Raw genomic sequence first — 24,278 nt, forward strand, 5'->3', positions numbered from 1 at the left:
CGACGTCGAACTCCTCGTGCTCCTGTACCTCAGCGACGGCCGGTTCCGGCTTCGAGGGGATCCTGTAACTTCTCATCTTTTCATCGAAGTCTTTCTTTCTCTGAAGGATGTTCTCCATTTCGGCCTCGAGCCTTCTTTTCTTTCTCTGCATCTCTGCGGCCTGCTCGTCGTCGAGCGTTTTGGCTGCTCTTTTCGGCGGCGGCGTCGTCGAAACTTTCTTCGGCTCCTTTTCCTTCGAAGTTGAAGTCGAAGACCCTTTTTCGGGGGCTTGCTTCGATGACCTTTGCTTTTCGCTGGTCTTCGGCCTCCGGGAGTCCTTCTCGAAGGATCCGCTGGGCTCTTTTTCGGAGAATGCAGCTTCGGTCGTCGAGGTTTTCGGCGCCGGTGCTCCTTTCGAGGCTCTGGGCTCTGACTTTCGAGAGTCTGCCTCTGGCTTTCGAGACCTTGTGGGGGTTTTCGGGGTCGTAGAGTCTCCTAACTTGTCAGGCGTTTTCTTATCGGTCTCTGCGACCGTGAAGTCATCTGGACCTTCGGCGATGTTGTCCTCGTCGTCGGTGGAGAGGCCCAGTTCATAAAGCGTCGGGGGCCTGGCCCTTGCCCTGCATCGTGTGGTGAGCTGTCATCTGTCTCTCTCGAACTCGGAGTGTCTTCGGCTTGAAGACGGAGCAGGCGTTGCAGTCTCTGCTCTCGTGGTCGATTGGCAGGCAGAGGTTGCAGACCGGGTGCTGGTCCTTCTACGCGAACTTGTGGTGGCAGTTTTTGCAGAATTTAAAGGGTGTCTTGTACATCCCTGCGCTCAGGGGGCCCTCTGTGTGCGCATTCCTCCAAGGACGTCGAAGATCTCGAAGTTCTTTCCTTTCTTCGTCGTCTCTTCTCTGATGGTCCTCTTCTCCCGATCTTCTCAGGTCTTTACCGTTGAAGAGTTGCTGTATTTCCTCCTTTTCTCCTCCAAAACTTCTGGAGCTTCACGCGACGATCCAGACCCAACGGCGGAAAAAAGAATCTGAAGATGGCGCCCAAGAGTGGTAGCTTCCGCCGGAAGCACGCCGACGTCACCGAAGGTACACCAAATGGTGGGACGTCGACGCCCACCTGGGCTACGACAAAAAAAAAAAAAAAAAGACTACGATTCCGGACCCAACCACCAGATTGCGGAATATGCACAGCATACTGAATCCAGAAAGATTCACGCTGCAAAAACACACATACCATGCGACGTTTTTAGCTTTTACACATTTGTGAGAAACCATGACTTTTGTGACAAATGATGTTGTCTATGTGCTGGTCGTTCAGCATAAGAACAGCTGGTTATTTATAGGCAGGCAGTAATGGCGAACTGATAGCAACTGTTCTTGTTTTCAAAAACAACTCTGAGAGTTTACAGTGCATTTAGGACGATGCTGTATTCTTCTTACTTACAACCACCATGTCTTTCATGGAAAAAATACGTGCCTTGTTGTTTAACAGCAGATGGAGAATATTTTAGCATTTTCGTTTTTGCAACTTCTATGCCTTTTATTGTGAAGACTATTAGGGTGCCCATTCAACACTATTTAGCCCACATGTGGTCGATGGGCCTTTGGCAAACGGTTCTGGGCGAGGCTCTGCGATCAGAAAATCCATGGTCGCACTGTAGATGGGGCAGGGGAACCATGGGGTGGGCGGAATGCGGCTGCAGAGTTATCATTACATGGTGACCACATGTGATTTCATTTTTACAGAAAGGTGCTCCTGTAACAGCACTTTTTTCAAGAATTCCCAGCAGCAGCACCAGAGAACTCAAAGCTTTAACAGATGGGTCACCGCTAGGATGGCTGAGGCGAGGCCTCTGCAGGCAGATCCTTTAGGGGAGCAATCCAGCAAGTTTTACATGAGCCCCAGCTAGTGGTCTTTTGATGTGTATTTTTATTTGTGCAAGCGGGACTGGCGGGGCATGGGGCACCCAATGCTGTGAGAAGTTCCTGGTATGTGGAAGAATGAGGCTCAGCAGTGCTACCTTCAAGACAACCTTGCACACACAAATATCAAGCTTGGGTTCAGGCAAACTTTTTATACAAGGCTGTAATAATCGGAGGGGAACACACACACTTAATTGAATTAAACATGATAGAATGCCCTGACAACCATCATTTTGGTGGCAGTGGAGGAGGGAGCAGCGCGGAGTCCACTGCCCCCCACCCCTGCAACATCTGGCCCACGCAGACCAGGGTTTAAAATTTGCTCCGCCATGAACTAAATAGCAGAGGGAGCAACGGGACCTCTCTGCTCCCCTAGCATGAATACAGGCTCACCCAAATGCCACTTCCTCTGGCCCCGAGAGCCGATCTTGAGCGCAGCACTATGCCCGAGGCAAAGAGCTGCGGCGGGGGAGCCTTGCGCCACCCACTGCCCTCCCACACCACGCCACTTTAAGCCCACGCGGGCCAGTGCTCCGGTCTAACTCACCCGGAATACAGTTACGGTGGGAGCCACGCGACACTCCCCCCCCTCTGATCCCGCCGCAGTCACAAGTCCTCGAGGCTGGGCCGGCAGTAAGGAATGCGCTCAGCCAGGAGTAAGGTGGGGAAATGCGCAGCACTGGGGCAGGGGTTCTAGGCCTCTCCAATCCTCGCACCACAAATGCAGCTTAGTTGTCCGCAAGGGCCACAACCTGGTAAATTATATTCTACCCTCCCAAGCGTACCCAGCTATCTAATGTGCCCACATGACACCAACAGGGGGATAAGTCCTGTGCGAAACCGTTACCCAATGTAATGCCTCTCTCTACCGCCCTCTTAATGTTGAGAGTCTGAATGGGCCCTGTTGGGATCCCAAATCGTGACACGCCCGTTGTCATATGCTCGGTGGTGAACAGTCACCCCACTGAGCTGGCCTGCCGACTGCAATATAACCCAACTGCCTTGAAATTGTGCCCCACGATGCCGAGACTCCGATCGAACCAAGGTTGCTGCGGTTCGCTGAATGGGGGCTCGACATCGCGCACCCCTACACTTCCCAAAGCCGCCCCAGCGTGCTTAAGGCTGGGCCGGAGGCTCCAAAGACTTCTGACTCACTGTGGAGGGCCAGGGTGCTCGTGTGAGCCCCTCCCCTCGCTGTAATGTGCCAGAATTATCATCCCTGCCCTACCAAGCCCGGGAAGTGTAGGAGAATGAACGGGGGAGGATCGGCAGACGACCCCTAGGACCTCCCGTTCGTCTGGAGGCCCCGGCCACAGCTATGCGACCAAGAGCAGGCCTGAGCCTAATGAGTCTGCGGGTCGGCAGCTCCCTCTACGCCGATCAGATGGGGGCAGGGGACACCGGACCGGGGAGAGCTGGGCCTGGCAGTTCGGTCTGGACTGTTCCCATGGGGCAAAGCGTCAAGACTGATTTGCATTTGGCTGGGTCCAAACTGGGTGGCATAGTGGGCAAAAGAACAATGGATTTAACCCAGATCTTTTGACTGGGGGAGAATGCTTGCACTGTCAGCATTCCGTCCATCATTTGTTTGCTGTAACACTTTTCACCTTAAGTGGGATGGGTATGCCCAGATGTGGGTCCCTTGCTCATTGTGCCACTGGATTCAAGCTAGCCTTAGTGAAGAAGGGTGACATACCCTGAAACCAGTCTCAGGATGCTTGTTCCCAGTCCAGTGAGGACCTGCCCTGGAGGTTCAGTCTGGACTGTTCCATGGGCACAGGGTTATGACTGATTTGCATATGGCTAGGTCCAAACTAGGGTGGCATAGAAGGCAAAAGAACAATGGTTTTAACCCAGATCTTTTGACGGGGAGAATGTTTGCATTGTCAGTATACCACATCATTTGTTTGCTGTAACTCTCATGAGGGGGAGACAGTGTCACATGAGTACCACCCATGATGTATCTATCAAAAGGTCACTAATTTCTTTGCCCCTTAAGTCACCTATGGGAAAGTCAGCATTTTTTGAGGTTGCATAAAAGAAACCCTGCATAAATCTGATGTGCTTATGAGAATCAAACAGCTATCAAAATATGTTTAGATTCATACATATAACATCTAATACATTAGACATAAAAAGTATGAAAATGGAACAAGAAGATTTACAAATCATAGGTTACGTGAGGTTTTGTGGGGCTGACAGTGTAAAGTTCTAGAAAACATCCCAGGTTAGACTGCGAAAAAACAAGGCTGACAGTTGTTTCCAAAAGGTCCGTTTACACTATTAGGAATAAATTAAATGGAAATTAACAGCCTGCTGTCAAAAGTCAAGACTTATCTGGTACACCTTTTGCAAAATTGCACAGTGACAAGGCCTGGTTAGGCAGAGTGAAGGTTTCTGACCAGCATTAACCAAGAAAGAGTAACCCAACAAAGGAGATGGATACAACGCTTGCAAACGTCTCAGGTCACATTCTAGTGAAACCGTTTTTGCCACCTGTGCCACTCTAGATGAGGAGAGGGGTATGGGAAGGGAGAAAATGCCACAGACACATCAGTCTTCATCCTACACCTACAACAGCAGTAACAAGACTGCTCCTCCAGGAACAGCCCAGCTCAGATTACCAGGTCACATTCCCAGTAAAAAGAATCAAAGCCAGCACCATACTGCTTTTAGCCTATTTGGGCCGCATCAGTGAGCTGTAGTTCGACTATGGCACAGTGAGCACGAGACACACGTCTGGGTATACCTGCCTCACTTAAGGGAAAAAGGATGCACTGGAAAGCAGCCCCAAGTGGATAACCTGTGGTAAGCATTCCACCCATCACCTTTAAATTTCAACCTAAAAGGATCCAGCTCCCTGTCTCGTCTTGTGCACTTAACACAGTGATTGACATTTAAAGTGCTGGTTTACCGGAGGCCAGTAAAGGCTGCACAGAATGGGGGATATGTGGAAAAGGTGGCTCAATGGTTAGAGCGGCAGACCCTGATGCAGAGGTCTAGCCCGGGACCAGGGTTCAATTCCCGCTTCGGCGGATCTTGGGCTCAATTTCCTCGGACCTGATAATTCTCGCCTCGGTGCCTATTCTAATCATGGGTCCCACTCTGCAACTCTGGGCAATAGCTTGCCTAATCTCCACAACGGCCCCAACAACGTTAGGATGCCTGGCTTCACCGTAGGGGTGCCCAGGAGTGGGCACTTCACAGGGAAAAGCCAGGAAGGGTTCCACAGCGGTATGTGTACAAGCGCTGAGATACCCTCATGGGTCGATTCGTGCGCTATACGAGTACTACTACATTTATATTTACATATACAAGAGGGATTTTAGCACTGGTGACAAGCTGAGTATTATATTTATGCAGAAGTTGATGTCTAGTGGTCACATATATGAGCAGGCCCAAATACAGGACCATTTCAGTTCTAATATGCATAATGCCCCTACTACTATATTGAGCTGCATACTAACTGGTGCAGACACTATTCAATATATAAAGAAGTACAACCAAATAGTAAACAAACAACTTTTATTAAACAGTGCAAAAAAACTTGCATGTCAAAGTAGTAGTACAAATTTTAACCTAAAAAGGGCACCATGATTCCTGTATTCAGAAACAGTTTGATATTTGAAGCTTGTCCAAATTAAGTGTTCTTAACTCTTTATTCGGGATATCACTTCATTCACAAAAGAGTTATTTGAGGCTATCACTTCTGCTTTCATTTGCTTCAGTTTCTTTTTAATATCGTTCTCCGACATCTCGCCTATTGGTAGAGCTTTAATCTTGGAAAGGAAAGACTGGATAATCTTTTCGCCTTCCTGGAACACAAGAAAACATGTATATTAATCATAACGTAAACAAAAACAGTAAGTGCAAATGCTGAACTGATTAGTAGAACAATCCCCTATAACGTGTGACAGACATATGGTAGAAAACGATTGAGAGAAAGACACTTTTTGAATGGCCATGTACCGTTTTTGTGGAGTGAAGATGCTGGTTATTGAACTCTGCTGAATCAAGTATATCTGATCTTACCCCTAAAACATGGAAAATTCGCAATCTCCAATTGACACCGATAACTTCCCAGTAATGACTTAGTAAATGGTGTATGCAAATACACCAAAGACTCCAGCACCTTTTGTGCCCTTCCCTAGGTTGACAAGGAAAATATGGCTTCCCGCCTACATGTGTAGCCCGACAGCTGCAGCTTTTAAACCTGCATTGGAACCTGAGCAAATTAGCCTTTGTACAGGAATAAACCCTGCTTTTAAAGTTCAAGAAAGCCACCCCTAAGTAGGGCTTGTAGCCACAAGGCAGATCCCTCGTATTTAATTTGAATGTTTGCGTATGCAGACAGAATATTGAGTTGAAAATATTGTGATACAGAAATATCGACAGCAAGTATATCGACTTTAGTGTAAGAAATATAGTTTTTAAAAATATCAAAGTCATTAATATTATCTGCAAAAATATAGTTGTTTTAAATATCGATTTTTTCTTTTTGTGATGTATTTTGAATGTATGTGATTTTTTTGTATAAGTATTGTTTTTGTTTTTTAATATATGTGTTACATTTTTAGTAGTTATCAATTTTATTTTAATTAAATTTTGCGTTTTTAGTTTTGTAGCGGGTTGTGGGTTTATAGGGGAATAGGGTGGTAAGCAATTTAATTATAATAAATTAATGATTATTTTTTATTTAGTAATATTTAATTTAGATTTTATAGTGTTAATTGTGGGTAGTAACGTATTATTAAATATTAATTGGTTGTTTGTTAATAATAATGAATTGGTAATTATGGGAATTGTGCTATTTTTTTAGGAGTGGGTTTTGGGGTTTATAGGAGCAAAGGGTGGGAAGTAATTTAATTATCATTTATATATTTTTCTATTAATATGTATTTAATTTAGATTTTATAGGGCTAATTGTAGGAAGTAATTCATTATTAAGTAATTATTAGTTGGTTTTCAATGAATAATTAATGGTAATTAATTATGTTAATTGTGTTATCTTCTAGGAGCAGGATGTGGGGTTTATAGGGGTAACGGGTGTGAAGTAATTTAGTTCTAATTAATTTATTATTTTTTAATGCTAATTAATTAATTAAAATGTAAATATGGCAACTGTGTGATTAATTTAGATGTGAGTTGTGAGGTTTATATTGGTAAAGGGTGGGTAGTAATTTATTTTTAATTAAGTAGTTAATTGATATTAATTTATTATTTTAAAATTAATTACGCAAATTGTGGAATGATTTTTAGGAGTGGGTTGCGCGATTTATAGGGGTAGAGGGTGGTAGTAATTTAGGTTTAATTAATAATTAGTTGATCATGGATATTAATTCATCAATTGATAATTAGGGTAATTTTTTATTTTTTTGTGTCCGAGTTTTGGTTTTATAGGGGTAACATTTGGGAGGTAAATTACATTTTATCTGTTTTAATTTGTTTTTGAATTAATAATATTTCTTTAAGTGATAGTTAATTATATTAATTAGTAGTAGTAACTATCTTTATTCGATTTTGCATTAAAACCATAAAAGCACATCATATACAATTCATAAAAGAGAAGAGAAAAACATTTTCAGAAGAACAATTGGTTGAGGAAACCGAGACCATCTGTCTTAAAGGTCTGGGTTAAGTTGCTGACATACATGTGGTGACTAAAAGCTTAGTCCTGGACGTAAATCACTGGGGGCATGGCCAAGCATCTATTCTTTAAGATAAACCAGGACTATCATTTCAGTCGGATGACAACCATATATATTAAAGTTTGGTAAAATGCATAATACTAATACCATTTAAAATCAGAGATAACATTTATGATAAAATTAAGAAATTTCCAAGTATAAAAACAAGTTCATTTGTAGCATATTGCAGTGACAGTTTGACCTATACATGCCATACACCTATAAGCAGTTTGTATTACACCTCTAGCGGATTTAGTCAAGTAAATGATGATAGCATTTGCATGATATAGATTCCATCAAGTATTAAACATGTAAGATGCCTTCTATATATTGTCTTCGTCTTCCTTTCGCTTTAGATCCTTAGCCTGGCCTAACTAGTTTTATTTGTGATTTTTACTGTCCTACTTCTTATGGTCCATACATGGAGCAGGTATCTAGATAGGGTAATGACCGAGGGGGTCATTAGGATGGCGGGCGGACTTAGTGCGCCCGCCATCTTATCGGTGACTGGGACCGTACGTCATAAGGGCGGGGGACCCGTGGGGGGTATTAGGATGCGCCCGTCACTGTGGCGGGCGCATCCTGCATTTTTAGCATTGTGGCGGGCGGTGCTCTCAGCACTGCCCGTCACAATGCTAAAAATGCATGTGACCCATTTACATAAACAAAGCGGCAGGCACCGCGCGGTGCCTGCTGCTTTGTTTATGTAACTGCAGAGGGTACCACAGGTACCCCCCCCCCGTGTGCACCCCCACCTCTCCTTCACTCTGGGGGCCCCCAGACTGAAGACCGCATGCCCGCCACAGAAAGGCATCCAACTTAACCCATGGTAATATGGCTGGCGGTGTCTAATAGACACCGCCACCATATTAAACCTTTTCCGCCCCGGCCGCAAGGCGACCGGGGCGGAAAAGCGGGGGACGGTCTTTCCGTCCGCTGCGGTCCCCCCGCCATACTAATATGGCGGGGGGTCATTTAGCTGAGGATGGCGGGCGGTTTGCCCCCGCCAGGCCGGCGGTGGCAATCCGCCCACCATCCTAATGACCCCCCAAGTATTTTGAAGTATCACTTTTCAGGATTCTAGTAATCTCATTTAAGCGGGTTGCTGCTAGAATTTGCAAATCGGGATTAGCCATGTTCTTCTCGTCTCTTGGTACATGAGACAGAAGTAAAAAAAAATTATTTCTGACTCGAGTGCTGAATCACAATCAAGGCAACTGGGTGAAATATCAACCCCTTTCCAGTTTCTAACAAAACTGTTAATTGGAAGAATACCATACCTACATTTTAGGTATAATTTTAGCAAGGGGCGGCCCTATTTGATTTAAAAATTCCTCTTGTAACATGTTATCTTTGAAATTGAGGAACCTACATGTCAATTCACTTGCAGAACTCTTATTGAGCAAGCTATCCATGACGTGAGTCCAGTAATTCTTTTTAAGGTGATTTACCGATCTTTTTTAAAATTTTGCTAGGGGTAAGCCACAGATCAAACATGCCAAATTTATTCAACCATGTCTTGATGTGGTTGAACCACTCGATACTCACTTTAGTGTCTAATAACAGTATATCTTGAATTGACTCTTTCAAGGGTAGTGGTGAATCATTCGCCCATATGCGCATCCAATCGACTAATGGTCGGAGAGCAATTACATGAGAAATGCTCCTCATTCTTAAATCTATGCGCATGGGTGTGAGTGGTGCGTTTCAGGGAAGTTACATTATTGATCTGATGAAATTATTTTCAAACTTCTCAATGGCTGCTACATTTACATGCCCCCATAGCTCTGCCCCGTACAGAGCTGCCCTAGTCCCTTTGCCTGATACACTTGGGTGACTGCGATCAATGGTCTGAAGCTTGACTTTTTAAACTTTTTGCATAGGGCCAATCCCACATGTTGTAGTGAGAATTGACTTTTTTGTATTTGGGGTTACCACGGTAGTGTGTTAAAAAACCTCACCCCCAGATAGTCTAATTGTTCAACTTCCTCCAGCACAGTAGACCCCAGTTTTATACTTCGGATAAAAGACTTATGACTATCAAAAACCATGAATTTCGTTTTTAGGTGATTGATTTCCAGCCCAGGGTGTCGTCTGTAAAGAGTAGTGCAGGCACCTCACGTCCTGCAAGCTTGGGGGGATCGCCCCTGCAATCCCTTAGCTGATCAATCAGACCATTTATATAAAGGGTAAATAGTGTTGGTGCCAAAATGCATCCCTGCCTTAGTCCGCGGCTCACCCCTATCCGGTAAGTTAATCCTCTGTTACCCCATCTTATTAGAGCATAGTTTTTTTATCTGGAGTCTAATAAGGATCTGCAAAAGGTTTGATGACATCCCAAGGTTAGTCAAAGCTGTCCAGAATTTTCCCTGTGATACTAAATCAAACACGGCCCTAAGATCTACAAACACCACGTTTATTGAGCCTTTACCTATTTTCGCATATTTCCACAGGATCAAAAGAAGTGAAGCAACTGATCAACAGTGCTGGTCTTCTCTGGTAATCCTGCCTTCAGGGGTGATGCTAAATCCCCCTTGCTGATCCATTCATTAACTCTCTTCAGCAATCGCCGACAGAATATTTTCTGTGCTATATCGATAAGACTAATCGGCCTGTAATTTATCGGGTTGCTTTTATCTCCTTTTTTGTGGATGGGACCAACTTCCGCGCCCAGTCATGTATCTGGTATCCCTGCTCCTCCCAGTATGGCATTGAATGTGTAATTTAAGATCACACTCCATATTTGGGGTTCAGAGAGATAAAGGTCGCCCGGTATTAGGTCTAGGCCTGGGGCTTTTCCCCACTTCATGGTCATCATTGCCTCATGAGTTTCATCTACTGAAAATGAAAGACAGGCATGGTCAGCTCCCTGAAAAAAAAGGTTCCATGGGTGCTGCCTCACTTTCCTCTGGTACTGTATATAGTCTCGAAAAGTGGTCATCACAAACCTGTGGGAGGATGTGAAAACGGTCATCCACAACTACGCTTTTGGTCCCTTTTGCAATTAGGTGCCCGAACCCTGAATAATTTCTAATCTGAGCCGCAGCAAGTAGCCCTTCCCACTGCCCTTTATGCCAATTCCTGTGTGCCTCGTGTTGGGCCTTTTTGTAGGCTCTTCTAGAAGTAATAATGGGTTCTCTTTGGCCAGACTTTATTGCACCCATCAAGGACTGGCGCACTGATTTACAATCACCATTAAACCACACATTTGAGTTGGACCTTGTGGTTTTGATTCTTCCTAGAGGTTTTATAAAAAAATATATTTATGTTATTCAATAAAATACTGAAAGCATCTACAGTCGTTCGCAACTCCATGTTATTAGGCCGTAAGGACACCAAGAAGTTGGCAACAATGGTGCACATTTTTGACAGGGACTCAGCATTGTTCTTTATTTGTGGCCATTTAATCCTTTTCTTGTTGTCGCTAGTAACAATATAATTTGGGGGGTTTGGCTCCCCAGATGGACAACGGGAGCCAAATACCTCTTAATTCGAGAGAGAGTGCATTGTGGTCATCATCATCTCTCTCTAGAACCTGCATATCAACAAGACTTGGCCATAGTTGTATGTCCATCAGGAAGTAATCTATTCCCGTTTTAGAATTTACCCACTTGTAAGTATGGTGTAGACCGAAATCTGAGATCGAGTGGCCATTCACAGCTCGTAACTCATGCTTGTAGGAAAGGAAAGCGACTTGCAGAGCCACTTTAATGTTGTTAGTTAGCTTCTAGTGGCCCAAGGATGGAACACCCAGTCCCATGTCTTCTTCATCAGTGATGTTTTTGGTAACTTCCAAGGGCTCGAATGTTACTTTAAAGTCCCCTGCTATTACTATATGATGGAGTGCCCTTTTACTTCTCAATTATCTTATCTAGGTGCACAATAGTTGGAGAATCTTGATGTTGTAAGGCGAACCTATTGTAGATATTCACCAGTAGAAAGGACCTCTTCGAGCAGGTCTTTCAGGATCAGGGTAATTAAGTTAGAATTATTAAAATCAAGCTTGTTGATATGAATCCTCAAATTAATTTTAATCCAAATTATTAGACCACCCGCTGGACGACCCTTTTTTGATGGAATGGACTCTACAATGTAATTGGTGAATCCTAATAAGTAAAATTTGTCGACTGCCCATGTCTTCTGGGAGAGGCAGATATCATAGCTGTCTATCAGCCTCCCCGGAGGTACATTTTTTAAAAATTTAGATGTGTGTTGGGAATTGTGCGGTGTTATAGGGTAGGAAATAAAAAAAGTTAAAATGTATGTAATAATTAATGTTTTTGTTTATAAATAATTTCTAATTAAAAATAATTATTGGTTTGTCTTTTTTTTATTTAATATAATATTTCTAGGTATTTGTCATGTCTATTTAACATTATAATAGGTTTCTATTGTTTTGGTTTTTTAAATATTTTTATATATTTTGTGTTGGTGATATTTTGTTTGTTTTTAGTATTGCACTCACTGGAGTGGGAATAGTATTTTTTACCCCTCCGCTATCCAACACTTTCCTTAGTGTTGCACTCACTGGAGTGGAAATAATCATTTTGATTCCTCCGCTATCCAACACTTTCCCCACTGTTGCACTCACTGGAGTGGGAATAGTAATTCGTACCCCTCCGCTATCCAACACTTTCCCTACTGTTGCACTCACTGAAGTGAAAAAGTTTAAAGAGTTTTAAATAGTTTAATGTTTTAATTTAGAATATAATGTTTCTTTTAGATTTTATGTTATATATATTGCCGTGGCGTCCTATTCCTTTGAGAAAGGTCAGGGAATGACCGAAATGCATTAGGAAATGCTCACGCTACAAACAGCAAATAAATGCTTTTAAATCACGGAAAGTGTGCGACTGAACTCCTTCTCCAGTGGAGAAACCGGTTTTGATTATATATATATATACATATTTATATAAACAATTATCAAATAAATTAAAAGTAATTTTTTCTTAATTGTTTTAAAGTAAATATATATTACATTTTATATGCATATGTTTAAAAAATTTGAATGAAATGTATTGATTATATTTGTTAAAATGTATAATAAATGTAATTTATTTGTGTAAGTTTATTGTATAATTTAATATATTTTATAATATTTTTCATACATATAGTAAAATCAATATTTTGTACAACTATATATTTTACATTAATATTGTTTGGGGATATTTTTGTACTTACCATTATGAATATAGGACATCGATATTTATTACATCGATATGTATAACTCGATATTTGTGTATGAGATATTTTGGGGGTCGATATTCTATCAGTGAACCCTCTCCTTGCAAAAGCTGTTTTCACTGTTACATCTGAATGAGGTTTTATGATGAAAATGCTAAGGTATAGTAATGTGCTAATAACATATCTTTGGTTTGGAGTAAGCTGCAGAAATGGTTCAATCACAGTTTTAAATATTAATATAAAATCCAAACTAGGGGGAGGATGAATTGTTGATATTTTGATAATATACTGGAAAAGTAACTTAAAAAGTCATACTTTCTGTGCATGAAGTCCCTGGAAGCTAGTTAGCATTAGCCTGCCTGCAGTAGGCATGCCATTGTTGCTGTGATGTGGTCAAGTCCCCCCTACCTGCCTAAAGGAGTAGTGCCTACCCTTGTGATGGAAAATGAGATAAATGGTTTGCTTTTTACAACGGGGCATTGAGGATGTGCACAGTAAATAAACAGTATTGGGACTGTTACAGAGGAGATTGGTGCCTATCCAGGGAAGGGTCATTCTCTTGACCCTAGTGTGTGAGGTAACAGATTCAGACACCCACATGAAGGTTGCACTGGTAAACAAGTTTGGTCTCACTCCTGATGAGCAGCACATCAGCCACGAGATGCACACATAGTAATAACAGTCTCTTACATTCTGGGCTTGGGAAGTGTTGATAGACCTCTTTCTATAAGCACTGGTTGGCTGGGAGAAGGACAGTGAAGTGTAAAGCTTTGATGGGCTTCGTCATCTGATTATGAAAGAGCACATCTTGAGTAATTGTTCTTCAGATCTGTGCCAGGAGTAAGTAGACTCTAAGCTGACTGATCCCAGAAAGCTTGCTAGGGCCCCAGAGTGTTCAACAAATCCCACAGGAGTGATCCTAAGGAAAAAAAGGGAGAGGGAGAGGCCATCAACAAAAAAGGCCAGGAGCAACAAGGATGAAAAGAATGAGTCATCTAAAGTGTGACAAAGTCTGAGAAGGAGGGAGAGCCCCAATCCACCACTAAGAAGAAATGGGGTGGCTACAATGCTGGAGTTCTCGTTGACTGTCAGCAGCCAGGTCACAAGAAATGAGACTCTGCTTGGTACAATAAGCCCCCCCACCACTGGGTGCCCCAAGGTTATGCAAGGGTAAGAATTGGGCAAAGGTTGGCCCAGGGTAAACCAAAGGTTGACCAGAAGCCACATTAGTCTCTGTGGGAAGGGTGGATGCTGAGACTATGAGCACCTCACCTCCCAGCATAGTGAAGTACAGGCAACAGCCAACCATCAACTGGATAAGGTTAGAGGCTTTGAGGGACACAGACCACTGTGATGGAAAAGCCAACTTCACATGAGCACATCGTTCGAGCGGATTCCATAGGGTTGTCAATCAACACTGACAAAGAGATCTGGTACCATCTTGTGGTGATGGTCACCTTGGAGTGAGGTAGGGTGTCTGGCTTAAAGGAGGTAGTTGTGAGCTATGCCAGTTCAGTGTCGGGCAATGATTTAGAAACTTCTGCTTGAGCAGAAGTTGAAAGGAGAAAGCATGCTGAAATTATGGGCCTGCTTGAATGAGTGTGTTTAATCACAAGGTTGCAGACATTCAGTAAGGAAAACCAGGAAGGGTTAAGAGGAAAGGTAGAGGGCAAAGGAAGCTAGCCCCAGCTGTTCCCATGGCCCAGAAGGAGTCTGCCAGAGGGGAAAGACCTGGACCCTCAGGGCAAGAGAAAACTGTCCTGGGATACTTGCCTGCCAGTGATAGAAGGCCTTACTACTGGAACTGCCTATAACATCCGCGTAGTTGGACATCTGGGGCAGGTGACGACATGGTAGAGGTTAACCAATTCTACAGGACCCTGATGTCTGAGAAAGTGAAGGAGTTCTGTTGATCCTGAACAACCTGTTAAGTCTTAGCAAGACAAGAGAATAGCCCATTTATTCCACTGTCAGTGCTGAGGATGCAGTTTGAAAGGATGGGGATTGGCATTATTGGGACCCTATACCATAAGACAGCCTCAGAGAACACATATATTCTGGCAGTAATGGATCATGTCAATAGATAACTTGAGGCAGTACCTCTGAGGACAGTGATTGCACCCATGGTGGACAGGACACGGCTAGGTATTTTTAAAAAAAATTAAGCAGAGTAGGGATCCCCAAGGATGTTGTTTCAGACAGAGACAGGAATGGTGTGTAATCACAATACCTTGTCTCAAGAAGGACACATTCTCATGTATGACATCAAAAAGCGAAAACTTCCCCAGGATAATATTCTCTGGATGAAGGACCAAAAAGATCTGAATGCATTTGAGTTGTCATGAACTTTTATTGATTCAACACTATGACAGACAAAACATATGCACACCAATGAAGCCTTGAAAAAGAGGGCTATTGTATGGTAAATATGATATGGAACAATGACAAGAACTGTACATGGGAACACCTAGTTTTGGAAAACTCATTAAAATTGGTTAGAAAAGTATTGTGTGAACTTTAGAGTAATTGTGAGAATAATTTAACAACCCATGGCTGTGCACTGAGGGACTGGTCCCTCGCCAGGGCTCAGCAGATTTGGTGACTTATAATTTCACCACATCAATGGTCTGAAAGGCACGATCACATGTTTGAATGAGAAACTCACAAAGTGAGTGTCTTGTTACTGTGCCTTTTGTTCATCTACAGGGAGGCACTGCAGAAGAATCGAGATTCAGCCCCTGTGGGTTTCTGTGTGGGCACTCGGAGAGGCCCATTAAGTCTTGTTAGAGAGGGACGGGGGAAACCTTTCAATGAACCCAAGTAGCATATGGAGGACTAAGTACAGGGTCTCAGATCAAGGATGGCAGAATATATAAAAGGCTAGTCAAGAGCTGATCAAACAATAATGTGATTAGAAGAGACATTAGTGGAGTAACGCCTGGCCAAAAGGTGTGGGTGGTGGAGCCTCTGGCTCCTATGGACATCAAAGAGAAGTGGCTGGGCCCTGCACTGCACTGAAGAAGGTCAGTGACGTTACCTACCTGGTGGAAGTGAACACCTCCATGACACCCCAACCAAGTGATTCATGTAAACCGCCTGGAATCTCACTTTGGCATGGCTGACATGACCATGTTGATGGTGACAGGTAAAGGGAAGAAGAAAGAAAGTGAGCCCCTTCCTGAACTCCTGTCCCACAATGAGAGATGTTTAGGGGCGGAAGCTGCACTCTCCACTACGCTGACAGAACAGCAGCATAAGGAATGTCACCATCCAATTGGCCAGTTCTCTGGTCTGTTCTCTACGACACCTCACCCAGTAGTGTGTCAATTGCATTAACACAGATGACAGCTTACGGTCAAAAAACAAAATCTACAGGTTCTCAGATAAAGTTAGGGCGAGCATCATGGAGGAAGTGGCCAAGATGTTGTCTCAGGACGGTCACTGAATGTCCAGCAGTCCGTGGTATTAATTCCGGAAGCCATCCCTCAAAGGCAGGGGACCCCAGTACTCAGGTTCTGTGTGGATTACAGGGGACTGAATGCTGTCACAAAACCAGACACTCAATCACATCCTTAATTAAATCAGACAGATAAGGGTGTGCCCAATATTTCAGTATCTTTGATTTGACCTCTAGCTACTGTGAGATTACTCTGACTGAGGGGGTCTAAGGAGAGGTTTGTATTTTCAACCCCTGAGGGTCACTTTTTGTTTAAGGCGGACTCTCGCCTCATCTCAGGGAAGTGCTTCAGACTCTGCTTTAAATGCTAGATCTGGTAGGGATCTGTAAATTACCAGGGCCACCAAGCTGGTTGTGGACATATGCACCCTCTCCAACTCAAGATACAAATCATATTGCCCTGAGAGCCACCAAAAACACATTCAGGTGATGGCATTTCTCGGTCTGAGTGGGTGTTACCAGTATGGCACCACTATAACCCCTCTAACAGAGCTAACTCCCAAGAATCAGCCCTAGAACGTTATCTGGACGGATGAGTGTCAGAAGAGTTTTGACACGCTAAAGGAGGCATAGTGGGCTGCACCAGTCCTTAAAGCACCTATTTTAGAAAGGAAATTGTTATTACAAAGACACTTCAGAGTATGGGATAGTCGTAGTACTTTCACAGCCAAATGATTTATTTATTTACAGAGCGCTGCAAATATCTATGAAGGTGTCCTGACACTAAGAACGGACTCCAGAGCACTAGAACCAAATAACATTACTGAGGGAAGAGCCAGGTTTTCAAAGCTTTTAAAAAAGCAAGATGATCATCCAACAGCTGGATGAAGTTGGAAATGAATCCCATGAATATGATTGAAAGGAAAAAGATCTTCTGCAAACATGAACACCTTTGAATTTGGGCAAACAAAGTAACCTTGAGCTGGCAGAGCTTAACAGACGAGTAGGTTGGTAGTGGCAAAGTTTCTGTTGGAGAAAAAGAGGAGCCTTATTATGAAATGCCATGTGAGCCAAGCAGAGAGACTTGCAAATTATTCTCTTGTCTACTTGGAGCCAATGCAATGTAGCCAGTGCATCCGAAGATGATGAATGATAAACCCCGTCCAAAGCTTTGCGGGTGCATTTTGAATGTGTATAGTCAGGAGCTTCCAGATACAGTGATTTGCAATAGCCCAGTCTGCTCATAATTGTTGACTGAAAAAGACATTTTTCTCACAGAAATTTCGAACTTCAGGGCTCCATCAATGTGACTGTACATTGAAGGAACTCCAGCTCTTCTAGTCCGCATTGTCTAACAGTTTCTCTGCTGTACACCTTTAGAGGCTAAGTCTGGTTGGGACACCAAAAACAATACTTAATAAACCTGCAGAATCTGAAATTGTTCAGCAATTAAAAGTTCAAAAGTTCCACACCATACTCTTGGCAAAGTTCGGATGGTTGGTGGCGGGGAGGAGACTCTGTCCCATGTTGTACCTTCGGCCTGGGTTTTGTTTTCAATTACTCCAAATTGGTTAAATATCTTGCTTGCTTTGAGTTTTACTGTACATTGTATTCAAGCTGTCCTGTATTAATTCTCACATCTGCTCTTAAACCTATAAACAGCATACTTCTAAAGGGAGTATGAAGTAAGCTAGCTATGAGGTCAGAATACCACAAGATACGACTTAATTTCAAATCAGCAGGTAAATAACTACTTTTAAAAGAACTGAGGGCATTTTTCAAGTTAGAAGACTTGGATTCCTAACAGCCACTGCACTCTATATTTTCTAAAAGTGGATGATAAGCATTTTAATGGGCAAAAGATAAACAATATAATCATACGGCCATTTTGATTTATAGGGAAACCACAACAAATTGTATATTGCGACACTGACTGTGGGCACATTGGGAGTCCCTATATAGTTATTAAATCCCAGCAAAGTTACATACAAGGTCCATAAGGTCCAATACTGCCATCTGGCGATTCGGGTGACATAAATCATAAGGCCGAAGGACACTGATTGGAAAGAAAAGGTTTAGCTTTTGTGTATCTTTTATGACTAAACTGCTAATAAAACAATGGACAAAGGGCCAGTGGATTTATATGATTCTGTGGCTGCGGAATTTATTAAGTAATAATGCATTCCTTACATTTGTCACAATTTGAAACATAACATGCTAATTTCAACATAAATGTTGTTCGCAGGTCACATGGATCAAAATAATAAAAACACAAACGGTGATCAGAGGAATGTTGGCAAATTAGTCTAATCACTGGCAACTCCTCGGTGTAGCATTCTAACCCTTGTTTGCTGTGCTACAGGATCCAAGATATAGGGATAAAAATATGTGAAGTATTTATTCAGACAATAAAGCATATGATGAACGTCTAGGGCAGCAGCAACAGAAGCACTCTTACAACACCCAATAAAGCTGAAACTAGTCTGACTTGTGGTCTCTTCATGAGGGGGCTTAATCTGGCAGTCTGGGATGGATTGTTCCCATGAGGAGCTGGGTCAGTACTCATCATTTGTATAAATTTGCAGAGTGGGTGAAAAAAGATGGGATGGAATGCTGCGCCAAGCGTTTGCCACTGGTTAGACTGTTTGCAAGCATTCCTCCTATCTCCTTTTATGTATATTATCAAAATAATATTGACTGCATAAACTACCTTCTATTACAGCATAATTTAGATAAACTTGCTATAATAAAACACCTCTATTGTATGATTAACCCCATTTTTATTAACTGACCCTGTTGGTTTGGCACCCTGCTAACCAGGACCCAGTGCATGTGCTCCGACCTCTAAAAACTTGTTTAACTGGTTAAAAACCCTATTTAGCACCTTTAACTGACCTATAAATCCCTAGGATATGGTACCCAATGTACCCAGGGCCTGTAAGTTAAATGTCACTAGTGGACTGCAGCACCTACAGTGCTACCACTAGAGTGTCAATTGAAAGCATGTCTCCAGGCCTGCCCCTCCAGCCTGCGTGCGCAGTTTTAAAACTGCAAATTCTACCTGCCAAATGAACCATTTGCCAGGCCTACACCTTCTTATTATTCGTTATAAATCACACCTAAGCTAGGCCCTAAATCCAATTAAGCAGGGGCATGGTACTGTAAAAGTAGGACGTGTTTACGTATGCTGTACTTGTCCTGCCAGTGGAAAATCTCCAAAGTTGATTTTCACTGTGGCAAGGGTGGCTTGCCCATAGAAAGGCACTGGGTTACAAAACTTCAGTTTAGGATTAGCTAGAGCCATGATTAAAAGACTCCAATTAATAGGAAATTAAAATCCAATCTAGTGGTTAAGGGGATTAAAATTACTTTTTTTAAATGCCACTTTGTGAATGTTGGCATTTTCCTGCCTAAAGCCTCCAGTAGACTCTTTAGAGTTAATCCTCAACTGTCACCTGGCAGCCTCCTGGACCCTAGAAAGAGGTGTGATTAGGTCCCAGGAAAGGGAACAAAAGAGCTTTGGCTGAGAGGAGGTGTGACTTGCTCCTGACAAGATGGCATTGGGGTTGTGCCCACCAATTGTACAAGCTTCAAAGGGGCATCCCTCTTATAGTCAGATGTAACTCACACCTAGGCCTGCGCCTGCCATTCACCAAGTAGAGAGAGTGACATAAATCCCAGCTGAGAGAAAACCGGCTTTAGAACTGGTTTACAGGGGAGGTTTCTCATTTCACAAGACACATTCTAGGGGTGTGCCCAGAGCTCTTCCCAGGGGAAGAAAGGTTCTGCCAGGTTGGATTATGGCAGAACAGTGCACTGTGGGACTGCTTCGAGCCAACCCCACAGGAAGTGATATCAAAGTGGGTGAGGTAGCCCCTGGGAACGTTTTCTCTTTTGGTCAGGGAGTTTCCCCACCCACAAGCTGGGGCCAGGCATGCCAGTGGCACTCATGAGTACCTTCTTCACCTCAGCCTACCCCTGCCGCTAAACCTGTGGAGAGAAACCCCAAGGACTGGACCTGTTCCCCACTTGTTGCCAGGACAGAAGGGTGGATTCCGATGGGTAGCTGGCTAGACTCCTGTTCAGATCTATGAACAACAAACCTGTAAGACGCCCAAATCTCTGCTGAGCCCATATGACCAGTTCTAACTGGATTTGCACTGGACCCTGCTAGTGGTTTCTGGGAGTCGGAGTCCTTACCCCTCAGGTGGTGCCCAAAAGGTCCTGGATCCAAGGATGGTGTTAGAATGTACGGTCACAAACTTAAGAATGGGGACTTGAAAACATTATTTTAACTTTTCACAAACAGAACCAGAGGCTGCCACCAGACCACCACCAAGGCACAGCCGCCGATGTCTAACTGTCGGTCAAATTCAAATTGCTCATTTGTCCTCCTGAAATGATCATGACTTTTAGAAAATGTTCTAAGTCTGAAGAGGAATTCACCAGGAGGAGCAAAACCCCTACAACCCCTTCCTGGGCCCGACTTCGGACTTCGCCCTCTTAGAATTTTTGTATTTATATGTTTAATAAAGATTTCTCCAGTTTTATAAATTGGAGTGGGGATTTTTCTGTATTGTTTCCAACTTTTCATCTGTTTTGATAGTGATAAACACTTTATACATTTCTGCTAAGTTAAGACAGTCTGCTTTGTGCTACAACTACCAAGGGTTGAGCTAATGTTCAAATTACTGAGACCAACATGGACCTAGAAAGGAATAGTGTCATTATTACTTGAAGAGGGCTACCACCCAATTCAAGTAATAACCCACTTTCTCACACTTGCTGCCTGATTTGGTCCTTCGATGCTGCATAAGAAAACAAGTTACTTACCTGTAACTTTGGTTCCCCAGTATTGGTAACTTTCATAGATTCCCATGCTTTGTATCATTCCCCGTCGTCGGAATGGGAGCCTCGGTAGTATAAAAACCATAGAAACAAAAGAGAAACCTAGGCCTAGGCCTCATCTCATTTTGTATCCTATCACCCTCTTTTTGTAAAAAGAGACCAAACTTTTGCCAGGACCAATCAGAGCAGCCTCACCCTCTAGAACCTTCCTGAGAGAGCTCAGAGCCTCAGATTTTCGTAGCCGTTGTGCAAACCGCCACTAACTCTGAAAAAGACCGAGCTTTTCCAGGGGAGGCGGGCGGGCGCATGGGAATCTATGAAAGTTACCAATACTGGGGAACCAAAGTTACAGGTAAGTAACTTGTTTTCTTGCCCCAGTATTGGAACTTTCATAGATTCCCATGCTTTGTATCAGAATAGCTAGCAGTAAAGTACCAAGAACACATTTTGTAAATACATGGCATCACATAACCATATAAGCAATACATATAGCATAGTAAAACAAACAAAATGTGCTCACCCGGATGGAGGGATCGTAGGGAAAGCTCACCTCTCAATGAAAAAGATTCCGCAGGACTGCTTGACCAACAGCCGCGTCGTCTCGACCTGCAGCCTCCAGGCAGTAGTGTTTCGTGAAGGTATGAGTACTGCTCCACGTTGCTGCCCTGCATATGTCCTTAATGGCAACTCCCGAAAAGAGAGCCACAGATGATGCCACCGACCTTGTGGAATGTGCACGGACTCTTCCGTCCAGCGGCTTGCCTGCTTCCTGATGACAGAATTGAATCGCACTGGAGATCCAGCGGGAAATGCCACTCTTTGTCAAAGGCAATCCCTTTCGTGGTGCGCTGTAGGACACAAACAACTGAGTTGACTTCCGAAAGGGACGTGTTCGCTCCAAGTAAAACTTTAAGCATCGCTGAATGTCCAGGGAATGTAGTGTGCGTTCCGCAGGTGTAGAAGGGTGCGGAAAGAAAGATTTCAGAATCAAGGGTTCATTCAAGTGGAACTCAGATGGTACCTTTGGTATGAATTTTGGATTTGTCCGGAGAACAAGACCTTCTCTTTTAAATTGCAGGAATGGATGCACTATGGAGAGTGCCTGAAGCTCACCCACTCGTCTTGCTGACGTTAAAGCCACCAGGAGGGCTAGTTTCCAAGACAGGAACTTTAAGTCTGATTTGTGTACAGGCTCAAACGGAGCCTTCATGAGTTGCGCCAAGACAAGGTTGAGCTGCCACACTGGTGGAGGAGGACGGACTGGCGGATACATCCGGAATAATCCCTTCAAGAATTGCTTAACAACCCTAGAGGACCATAAGGAAGGACTTGAAGAACTGCGTCGATACCTTGATATGGCCGCCAGATGTACCTTGACCGATGAATGTGCCAAGCCAGATTTGGCCAGAGACAATAAATATGGCAACAATTGATGAGGTTGGGAAGTGTAAGGATGGAGACCTTCCCGTTGACACCACAAGCAGAACCTCTTCCATTTCGCCATGTAAGTCTTATTGGTACTTGGTGCTCGGGCTTGAGCCAAGACCTCCCTGCATTCCTGAGATAGTGTCAGCTGACTGAATTCTCTGTGGTCAGGAGCCACGCCGTCAAGTGGAGCGATCGCGGGTCCGGATGGTAAACCTGCCCCTGACTCCTGGACAAAAGGGACGGAATGGGTTTCAAGTGAATTGGGGGAGCTTGGGAGAGCCTCAGAAGCTCCGTGTACCAGAATTGTCTGGGCCATGCTGGAGCAATTAGAATCATTTCGCAGGGTTCTGCCTTCATCTTCTTGAGAACTCGAGGAATGAGGGGAATTGGAGGAAAAGCGTAAAAGAATGCGCTGTACCAAGCCATCGAAAGAGCGTTCCCCCGGGACCCCTGATGGTAAACCTTGCTTGCGTAGAACCGGCATTTGGCGTTCTCCGATGAAGCAAAGAGGTCGATGGCTGGCGTCCCCCAAACCGAGAACACCTTGTCTAGAATTGATTGATTCAACTCCCACTCGTGAGTCACTTCTGTCTGTCGACTCAAGGCATCCGCCCTGACATTGAGAGTTCCCGCCAGGTGCTCGGCTCGCAGAGTGATGTTGTTCAGAATCGCAAAATCCCAAATCCGTTGAGCTTCTGTGGACAGAGTCTGTGATTTGGTACTCCCTTGTTTGTTGACATAGTGCATGGCCGTCGTATTGTCCGTCCGGACCAGCACTGAATGGTTGCGAACTCTGGGCAGAAAAGCTTGCAAGGCCAACCGAATGGCCGTCAGTTCCAGGAAATTGATATGGCACTGGCGCTGTCCCGGACTCCAGTGGCCACTGACTTGAAGCTCTCTGAGAACTGCACCCCAGCCCTCCAGTGAAGCGTCTGTGGTCACTACCATGGGTGAAGGCGAACTCCTGAACGTTAGACCTTGGGCGATATTGCTCTTTAGAAGCCACCATTCGCTCGCCTTTCTCATTGCTGCCGTCACTACCACCTTGTCGTTGAACGACCCCTCTGCCTGGCGCCATTGCTTGTCTAGCTCCTCCTGTAGAGGACGCATTCGCAGCCTGCAATGTGGTACCAATGGTATGCAGGATGACATCGACCCGAGAAGGGATTTGTATTGGCGGACCGACAGGAATCGTTTGCGGCAGAGTAGTCGAGCAGAAACCATCAACTTTTGTTGTCGCTCCTCCGAGGGACGAGCAGTACATTGCGTGGTGTCCAACACGGATCCCAGGAATCTGGCCGTTCTGGAGGGCAGCAGGACTGACTTGCGTTCGTTCAACTGAAGACCCAGCCAACGGAACAAATGGATGCAAGTAGAAACTGCCTGAGAGGTTTCCTGGAAGGATGGTGCCTTGACGAGCCAGTCGTCCAAGTAAGGAAAAACCTCTAGAGATCGCCGTCGAAGAAAAGCTGCCACCGGTGCCAACACCTTGGTGAACACTCTTGGTGCCGACCGAAGGCTGAACGGAAGTACTTTGAACTGGAAATGGCTCTTTCCCACTGTAAAGCGAAGGTATTGTCTGTGAGCTGTCTGTGAGCTGGGTGTATCGGAATATGGAAATACGCGTCTTCTAAATCCAGCGACGCCAAGTAGTCGCCCGGATTCAAGAGAGGAAGAATTTCCTGGAGGGTGACCATCCTGAACGAGAGCTTTTCGAGATAGGTGTTGAGCTCCCGAAGGTCTAGAATGGGACGCCAAGTTTCTGCAGTCTTTCGCACCAGGAAGAATCTCGAATAGAATCCCCGGCCCCTCTGAGAGAGAGGAACCGGTTCTATC

The 24,278-nt window shown here is 44.1% G+C and overlaps 1 protein-coding gene across 2 annotated transcripts in view; it reads right to left on the minus strand.

The window, feature by feature from the left end:
• Positions 1-5,406: 5,406 nt before the first annotated feature.
• The window catches only part of MSH2 (mutS homolog 2), a 799,418-nt gene continuing 780,546 nt past the window's right edge, over positions 5,407-24,278 (minus strand). For both annotated transcript variants that reach the window (XM_078649651.1, XM_078649652.1), the window contains one exon: positions 5,407-5,713. In XM_078649651.1, coding sequence (XP_078505777.1) covers positions 5,549-5,713 — 165 coding nt within the window. In that variant the 3' untranslated portion in view covers positions 5,407-5,548. The remainder of the gene's footprint in view (positions 5,714-24,278) is intronic.

The sequence above is a fragment of the Lissotriton helveticus genome, chromosome 6 (genome assembly GCF_964261635.1).
Source record: "Lissotriton helveticus chromosome 6, aLisHel1.1, whole genome shotgun sequence".
Taxonomy (NCBI): domain Eukaryota; kingdom Metazoa; phylum Chordata; class Amphibia; order Caudata; family Salamandridae; genus Lissotriton; species Lissotriton helveticus.